The sequence below is a fragment of the Pinus tabuliformis genome, chromosome 9 (assembly GCF_031772625.1).
Source record: "Pinus tabuliformis cultivar Carrire ecotype Pingquan chromosome 9, CPIR1, whole genome shotgun sequence".
Lineage (NCBI taxonomy): Eukaryota > Viridiplantae > Streptophyta > Pinopsida > Pinales > Pinaceae > Pinus > Pinus tabuliformis.
Window position 1 is genome coordinate 807775159 of NC_142307.1, and position 10192 is coordinate 807785350.

General features: G+C 31.5%; 1 protein-coding gene across 1 annotated transcript; it reads right to left on the bottom strand.

Moving 5' to 3' along the window:
• Window positions 1-2442: 2442 nt before the first annotated feature.
• On the bottom strand, window positions 2443-4552 carry LOC149151232 (expansin-B3-like). Its single transcript, XM_089438415.1, has 5 exons — window positions 3858-4552; window positions 3638-3750; window positions 3347-3540; window positions 3124-3253; window positions 2443-3030 (listed from the first exon to the last, which is right to left on the bottom strand). Exons 1-5 carry the CDS (start codon window positions 4060-4062, stop codon window positions 2830-2832), a joined length of 843 nt encoding a protein of 280 aa, XP_089294541.1. The 5' UTR covers window positions 4063-4552; the 3' UTR covers window positions 2443-2829.
• Between the last annotated feature and the right edge of the window lie 5640 nt (window positions 4553-10192).

Consider the following 10192-nt stretch of genomic DNA (forward strand, 5'->3'; position numbering starts at 1 on the left):
CTTATAAAAACCATACTTTGGGGAAAAAATTAGCTAACAAAATATTCTATTAGTCCCTTGGCCAAGTCAACCAAGGGAACCTTCACCATTCACCTCCTTGATACATTACAAGGAAGTCTTCCCAAGCCTTTTAAAGGCTTCCTTTCATGCAATCTATGGGAAAGAAAAACCATGTGCCTAAACCACAACTATTTAATCTAGTGACTTTAACTCTTTCACCTAGTTAAGCCTTACTTAACAATCCAAACACATAAAACACATTATTAAAAACCAATTAGTAGATCTATTATTATATTACGACTTAAATGATCTAGGTTATTTGAGGAATAGTTAAGCTTACTTAACCATCCAAACACTTAAAACACATGATTAAAAACCAATTAGTAGATCTATTATTATATTATGACTTAAATGATCTAGGATATTCGAGGAATGAGACTAAATATTGACAATAGAAAACATCACAAACACATAAAACAAATAATGGTAAAAGATGTCATAAGACTACATCAGGGGAAACTTCATGGCTTTTTAGACGAAGGTATGTATCTATATTATTTCCACATACCCTTTTACCTAGATTCATGCACTTTCGTTATATTTCAAATACCACGAGTTACAAAAAAAAACCACAAGTGAATACCATAAATCACTATGGTAAAAACTAAGAAATGGTTGTATATGGTAAAAGATAATTGTATAATTGATTTTTTTTTGCATCTTTAAAATACTATGAGTAGATACCATGGTTTACCAAAACCATAGGCTTGTAGACCATCGATAATAAAAAACAATTGTTGACCATGGTGATTCATCCACATCTACTTGGATCATTAAACATAGCCATGCCTTAACTTAATAAAAATTGGCCAACATCCTACCCAAATTAAGTGAGCCATCAACTCAACTTTAACACATCACAATGGACAATCTTCAAACCTTTTAAAGGCTTCATAACATGCAATCCATGAGCTCTAATACCATGAGCCACCAAAACCATGTGCCCTAAACTACCACTATGGATCTAACAACTTTGACTATTTCACTGAGTCAAGTTTAACCTAACATATATGAAGTTGTTGCAATTTTACTCACATGAGTGTGGGGTAAAGGGGAGGAACTCTATGGGCCCATGACCCATATATTTCACATTGGAATATAATATATATTAATGGGTTGAACTACAATTCAGTCTTATTTTTAGGATAGTCTCTAAGTTCATTTAGGTTAAATGAGAACAATGGTTGTGCAAGATAGAAGTGTAGACTTGTGTTATGTAGTGTCCAATTATTTGTGTTGGAAATTTTTTTTGGGGGCGGAACTTTGATAGTTGTATCATTTTAAGGTTGTGAGTATGTATAGTTTTATCATTTAGTTGTTCCCGTCCTTGCATAAAAGGATTGTTTTTTTTTTTTGTATATTTATTGTAATAAATAGGAAAGGAGGGATGTATCTTTTTCCATCAAGTAATATGAGAGCTTTGCCAAAGTGAATTAACGTGAACATAGATGACATTAATGTTATTAAGAATTCTATCCTAGACATAGCTATTCAATTGTGCAAAAATAATAGTATAAAAGTTTTAACTTAGATATATCACAAAATCATTTATAAAAATAATTTATATAAAAAATTACACATTTATTCATGGAATTAACAATAAAACTTGATTTACAATTTTTTCTCTAAATAATAATATTTATTTAGACATATTAATTATGAGTGAATATTTATACATAATTAAATATATTTAATTTTTTTAAAATTAGTAAAATAAATTATTTTTATAAAGACCAATATCCTAATTAACATCTAATAATTTATTTCACTGCCTAGATCTGATTCATCATTTTGTCCTGAAGATGTACCACACTGGTTAGTTCGAAATGCGTAACTAAATTATCTCCATGTGATTTTTTCCGAAAAATGTTGTTATAATTAATATGGATCATAAAAGTCTAAACTCAAAATTTTTAAAATAACTTAAATTTAAAATTATTTATACTAACCAACATTAAATTAAAAAATTTAGTAATAATTTAAATAAATTTGAAATAAATCTAAATTAATTTAAATTACTTCGTAATTATCGTTATATATAAATATATATATATATAGCAAAACATCCAAAATTATTAGATATTATTTTGGTCCCACCAGATCCGAAATGTGAGATTGGGCACACATGGTGCAACCCAAAGCAAGATTTTCTAAAGTACCAGTATTACCCTCTAAGTGTTGTTTTGGTCCCAATATATCCGAAATGTTAGATTGGGTCATGGACATGCTCCAACCAAAACCAAAACGAAAATCCAAAATTAAAATTTTATCGAGTACCAATATTATAACCCACAAAGCAATGTTCCAAAAAATAGAGTACCAAATTTATTAATTATAGAAAATAAAAAAATATTACAAACTCTATACGAGTAAGGCTCACCATTACAGAATAATAAATCTACGTATAATGAATTCATAAATCTTACCGGGGGAAATATCTTACCCGGGGGAAATAAATTGATGAATACAATAGGGTTACACTAAAATACCTATTATTTTGGACGACTCTATACACATTTGTCCACAAAGATTATCATTGCTTATGTCAGGTTTCACTCCGCCACGCGTACAATAAATAATAAATATACATACACTAAACGACATTTGTTCTCCTGACAGGATGCCAGTTTCTAGAGCTACCATCCCGACACCACCTGCACATTTCAGAGATGTCTGGAAGCTCTGGACGGTTGATACTTACAGACCTTGAATTTTACACATTAAAAGAATAAAAAATTGATGAAACAAGGGAGGTCAAATGCTGGGGGGCTAGTCCTCGAAATTGAGGCGCGCTTTGTAGGTGGCGTTAGGATACCAGTGATCGGGAATCACGTTCCTCGCAGACAACGTTCGTTTGCTCGTCAGCGTTGTCACTCGCACAGAGAATGGCGCCTTCAGTGGAGTGCCTCCCAATATACACCAGTTGGCTCCCCAAACATGATTCATTTCCATCCACGCATCTGAATCCGCCTGTGTTTTTAATTCGTATTCAAGTTAGGAATTTAACAGCAGAATTATTAACGTTTGAGGTTCGAATCACAGGGGTCCTGCACACACACACACCTGTTTTAGATGCATGGCTCCCACATCGCCATCTCCGTCTTCGTATTCGATGAGTATGGAGAACCAATAGGCAGTGGAGCCTTCGGTCACATGGAAAGTTATATTCTTCCCCGGATATTCGCACAATGTCCTGCAATAAATAACATCACAACCAACATTGAAAACCAGGAATATCAAAATTACTACATGTGATTTGCGCATGTTGGGTTCGTGTGTGTTATACCGTCTGTAAAGAACTGGGAGCTCTCCAGTGTTGAGAAGCGCTGGGGTTTTGCCATTGGTGGCCATACGACCAAACGCAGCTCCACTCAGATCAAAATGTGTTCTACCGAACGCACAGTATCCTCCTGGGCATTCATCAGTAATCACCACAGTTACAGGTTTCTCGGAGCATAAGCCTTTCTCCATGCACTTAACCTGCAGTTTCCATGAATCAACAATAATTTGGTGATATAGTAATTAAAAAAAAAACATACGGCCTTTGTTGGTCTGAGTTTTTGCAGTCATTGGTTACCTTGTAGCACGCTCCACAGCCCTCTCCGCCTTTGAATAAAACGGGGCTTACAGCCCCTACTCTCGCTCGCAGAGGCTTCTGATCTACAAGGCCGCCATACCCGCAGGCCCCACCTGCATTGCGACAAGAGTTACTATAATTATTGTTAAATAGTATGAGAGATGTTGTCACTCCACAAATGAACTATGTAGAATAGCATAACAAAAAATACACAATATACCATCGCTGCCATCGCCATCTGGACTGCCATACCAGGTCGCTGTAGCAGGGCGCCATTCCAAGTCATCTCTATTAAGCTCCGTGTGTTCCAAACCCAACGCTGCTTCCTTGCACGAAAACAACAACAACAATACAAAGCAAAATGCAGTTACATTTACACAGACATTGGGCACCAGCGGCCATTGAAGCCCAACTGTCCGCCCCATACTAACGAAATAAAGTAACCAAGAAAGCAATGAAACGCAAAGGAACAACAAACCCAAATTTATTGGTGCAGAGACGAGAGCTTTAGGAGGGAATTTATAGTATCATATCCCATCCCCACAGAATAACTATCAACTGCTTTTCACTTTGCTTGAAATCTGGGGCGCAAAGGGGCCCAAATCAGTAGCAGCCATAAAACTTGATGGATGGACGGTAGTCAACCTGCAGTGAGCCTTTTTCTTTTTACCTAGCAAAGCAAGCAGAAGCACATGTTAGTAATGTTGCGGTGTTAAAACAAGAATTTGCAGGAACTCATGATCCTCCGGCTGGCTAGCAGTGGAGAATGGAACCCTTTAACAATAATTTAAGGGAATATTAGAGCGCATGCTCAGCTGCCTTCAATGTGGGGCAAAAGAGAAATGAAATATAAAGCCAGAGTGAGGGACACTGTATCAAAAGAAAGGGACGCTACTGTGTGTGATGGAGATTATTCGTTGAGTTCCTTCCATCACTTTGCAGTTATCTCGCCTCTCCCAACGGTTAAGTGTGCGGGCAATGTTTTTTGACTTCACGAAAAACAAGCCGTTGATGGTGGGCCCCAGTCCATGTGACTGACCAGAGCACGGTTAGAGTGGAGTAGGATATGGTCTGGAGGTTGACGGACGGTACTGGGCCACCACTCGTCGCAAATTCAATTGAGTCCTAGAAAATTTAGTGGGGCCAAGGCACGTAGAGACCCCATTATCCACAGCACGATGCTTGTTTTAATTTTGTCGTTTATCAGATGATGTGGTCCTTCTCATGCAAATTTGATAATATAACTTTGGGTAGAATTGTAATTTTCTTTATAAAATATGTTTCTTTATATAATTTAAGAAAAAAATTATAGAAATGAATATTTTAAAAATATTAATAATTAAATTATATATGAACAAAAATATATTATTAAATCTAAAATTACTTTAAACCCAATAAAAAAATATATATATATATGGGGTAATTATTACTTAAATCTAGAGAGCAATGCTCTTTATAACTAAACCTTTTGATAAAATATCAAAAATACCACTTAATCCACGTGTGTTCTTTAATGACGGCCATTGCCCCACTCCTCTGCCATGTTAACGTGCCTATCAGTGAGTAAGTATTTATTCCAAATACTCCTAAGATCCGGGTGGGGTGTGTATTTGTTTAAATTAGAGAAAATAAAAGTTTGTGTTATAATTTAATTGTTAATTAATAATGAGAATAATTATTATTTAGGATTATTTATCATGGTTATATAAAAAAATCATATCATTTTAAATGAGATATTATAAAAACTGTTTTACTAATTTAATATTTCATGTGTAAGAATTGAGTTTTGGAAAAATAACAAAATGCTTTTTCAGTTATTAAAATTAAATTTAATTCATATACATAAATATTATTATGGGAGTAAAAGATTTGAATCTAAGATTTTTGGTATGAAATTTTATTTCTATAGTCATTGCTAATTTAGCTATCCCAAATAGAATTGTTTCAATATATTTGAAAATACACTTTTAACTAAATGAGCCTCCATCCATTTTAATTCTAAATCAAGTTATCAATATTTTTTTTACTTTAAAAGAGGTTTGCATCGAGATTTAATAACTCTAAACATTTGGCACGTAAAAATTCAAATAAATCTAAACTAATTTAATTATTAATTATTAATATAATTATTAATTTTATATTTTATTTTATTTTTATATAATTTAATAAAAGTAACCCTTCAAAATATTTAACCAGATATTACATTACAACATTTCTATTATACTAAACTAGAAAAAAACACCACTAAATACAATACACTTAATTTTAATTCATATTCCAAAATTTAATTTAATTTTTATTTATTTATTATTTTTTGTTTTTTTAATTATGTTGGAGTGACTTTTACATTTCAGGTCTTTGGCATCTTTGTTCGTAGCTGCAGAGGTCTTTTTATGCGTGTTTGTTGTGGATATTGATTAGTATACTCCCATCATTTTCTAAAACTACCTTTTGTTTCATCTGTATTGACATTTTCCACCTAATTTTGAAAGTCCCCGTGTGTTTTAGTTGGTGGAATGCTTTAAATTTACGCATCTGGTTGTCTTGTTATGTACTTAGATTTTATTATTTTTGAGTTTCGTTTTATGATAATAATGCTTTATTTTTCATATTTTTAAAGATAGTTAACGTTAATTTTTTATTAATAGGTTAATGTTTTATTTTATTTTTAATTTTAAATGTGATTTTATCTTAAATAAGAGATTTTAATTGGGATTTATGTTAAGTAAGAAATTAAATAATATTAGTGTGCTCTTTTATTTTAATTGGGATTTATGTTAGTAAGAAATTAAATAATATTGGTGTGCTCTTTTTTCAAAAGAAATTTAAGAGTTCTATTTTATTCGGTCATAATCTAAATTACAAGTGAAAAAAGTTATTCACATTATTTATTTATTTATTTATTGATTTATCCTTGAAGTATTAAATTTGGAGTCGTTTACCCAAGCGGAGGAATTGCTCGGAGGGCTAAAAGTGGTTGAAATCTAGGCAAAAAAATTCAAAAAAAATTGTAGAAACAGAGTTTGAATCATATTTTTGATGGTGGAAATAGATTCATTACCATCAAAAACTTCTAAAGTAACTAAAATTATAAATTTTAAACGTTTTTATTTAGATTTACAAAAATACCTGCTAAATTTTTTCAAAATATAAACAAAATTTCCATAACTTTCAAAGAAAAAAACATAATCATTAAACTACGACATTAAATTTTCCTACCAATATTACAAATCGCATTAATGTCCTTCCCTATCATGCATCACTCATTGTTTTTTAATTGAAGAATGGGTCCGGTGGGTACCCCTCTGTATCGTTCAAGTTCGCTTATTCAATCTCCCATGGACCCACTTTCCCTCTTTTTTGTTGGTTGGAGGAGGGATCCAACGTCCCATGCACTTCATGTGAAATCATTGTTGATCCGACTTCAAGTACTAACCTCTGACTTGGTCCAACTTTTTTTTGGAATCCAAGTGCTTTTTTTCTGGATTAAAATTAAGGATTCGAGTTTTGTTTAGGATATATATATATGTTTATTTTTTTTATTTTTTTGAAATTGGATAATATAATTTTGAATAAGATTGTGATTTTTGTTATTTAAAATGAATTTTAAAATATATAAATAGATTTAATACACTAAAAATTTTACAAATTATTTGGATTGTATATACAACATAGCTTAAATTTGTTATTTCAATAAATCTCTATAAAATTTCAAACAAAAATTGAATGTAAAATATACTTAAAAAATAATTAAAATATAGAAAAATTAAAGAACACATTTTCATTATAGATTATATTCTTTACAATTGTGATTTTTGTTATTTAAAATATATTTTAAAATATATAAATAAATTTAACGAACTAAAAAACCCACGAAGCTTTTGAATTATATAAACAATATAACTTAAATTTGTAATTTTAACAAATCTCTATAAAATTTGTTTTTTCTGATTACAATTCAATCTACAATACATTTATTTTTCTAATTACAATTCAATCTACAATACATTCATGATATTCGTATCAATCTACAAAAATATATATATATATATATTTTCTAATAATCCAAACTCATAAAAATTGCCTCAAATTTTGTTCAAGATATGAAAGGGTCTTGTTTTCTGATATTTAGTTTGTTGTATGTTCCTCTTGACAGCCTATCTTTAAGTAGATATGCTACTGCGAAGTTTCCTTTTTCGAATTTTGTCTTTTCCTTTTTTATTAACGTTTTGAGTTACTCTTTTGTTACTTCATTGAAATTATTATTTTATTTGTTAATGTAATTTCCTATATGTTTTATAAATAAATTTGTGCTATATTTTTTGTTTTTTTTTAAGAAAATTGAGTCAAATTTGTAAAAAAAAAAATTGACTTGTTATTCAAAATTTAAAAATAAATTCCCATAAACCTATTGGTTTCAAATCGATCATTACGTTATCTATTTTAGTATTTTTTTAAGGAAAAGTCTCATTTTAATGATTTGGGTTAATAAAACTTTTTTAGCCCATTCACGCATTAAATAGTTGTTTTTGGACTAAAACTTTACAATTAAATTTTTCATCTTTTTAATGTTGTTCCATAATATTAAGAACTTTCCAAAAGCGTAAATATCATCTTAGTCAGGGTTTATATGAAGATTTCAAAAGCGTAAATATCATTTTAGTCAAGGTTTATATGAAGAAGTTATGCCTCTCGAATATTGACTTATGCATTGACTTGATCCAGGTTGATCCAGGTTGATCCAGGTTGATGTTCTTTTTGGGAAATGGGAAAACGTGAGATTTCAATTAACGTTTGTAGTCGAAAATTGTTATCCTTGGATAGACCTTTCTAACAAGCTATCGTGCATGCCAAACATAGATTGTGTACTTAGTTACGACCTCGGGAAGTTGATGTTCCAACTAACCCCATCGGGGCCCATACCTTTTGGCACTTCATCTCTTAGGTTTATGTTTTTGGATGTTTAGGGTTTCTCATTCTTTCTTCATGATAAAAATGGCCTCTGAACCTCATTGTAACACAATTCAAAATACATGTAGCCGTTACATCTCGTCTCAGAGATAGGCTACCATCGCCCAAGCTAGTTTGTTTCCTTTCTGTAAAGAAATTTCAGCATTTGTTATCTATTAATTGAAGTTTTGTTTCGCTATATCTATATGCTTTTATTTAAATCTGTATTTCATTCGGTTCCTTTGAAAATACAGATCAGTGATATTAGAGCGATATGTTCTTTCTCTGATTTTCTATGCATATCCCCAACAAGGTCGGGGTATAAGGAGTTGGGACTTGAACTGGTTGATCCCTTACAATATCGGCCTCACCGATCCTGGCGACATCCCATTGGGAAGAAAAGAAAGATGAGAGAGCAGGAGATCCTTTCAAATCATTGCTCGAAGAAGCCCTCAAGTGACAAAGGAACGAGATGATGAATAATTTTTTCCAGATCCTTCAGTGGATACTAGTGGGAAAAGAATCTTCATCTAACAATCACTTTGGAGGCACCACCCCCTTTACGATACAAGTTAACTCTGACATTCCTATATTTTAAGGCCAAATAGACAAAGATACTCTGGATAGATGGCTAAATCTGTTGGAAGGATATCTTTTGTCCATAGTTTTTCGGATAGGGAAAAAAATTACTTTTTCACTCCTCAAGGTCGCCCCCTATGTCAAGGACGGGTGGGAAATTTATTGTGAGAAAAGGGACCAGGAGAAACCCTCACTATTTTCAGTCGCACCATCTTGAGATTCTTTCCAAAATGTCGTCAAGGAACAATATTACCCTGCTTTCAGGAGCAATGAAGAAAAGTACAATAAATAGACCATAGTACGAAAAGAAAGGGACCAAGAAGTGTCGGAGTTCACCAATATTTTTCATACCCTATGCATGAAGTTTGGTATCAAGGAATTTGAGTGACATCTAGTACTAAAAAACACCTAAAGTGACGTGTTAAATAAGGAGTAGTTTTATATGACTGCATCTATCGATTCAACACCTTCAAAAACTTCGAGGACACTTCCATTGTAAGGAGTTCACTCATCAAACTTGTGATTTCAATGAATCCTTCTTGGATTCTAGACAAATTAGATTGGAAAATAAACCAGATTTTTTTTTTCAAAAAGACACACTTAAAGACTACTAGGTTAAATATTTTCTAGACAACAAAACATGAAGATATTACAAAAAAGATTTATTATGTCACATGTAGAATTGAGTTTCAATCGAGATAAATAACAATATTTCTCCATCATCAAAACTAAATCCAATTAACATAGATAAATATTACTAATTACTAATAAAATAATTATTCTTAACAAGCATGTAAGTTTATGCATCATTATTATTAAAAGAAATAGTCTCTTTGAATGATTAGTTGATACTCTTATTAAATTTCTTTAGGTTTTTAATAATTAATTTGTTTCATTACATTTGAAAAATACATTTTTAACTAAACCAGCCTAAATCCATCTTAACACCAAATCTACTAGGCAGATCAAATATTTTTTCATTTTAAAGAGGTTTGCATCTCAAGAGATTTGATCACTCTCATCATT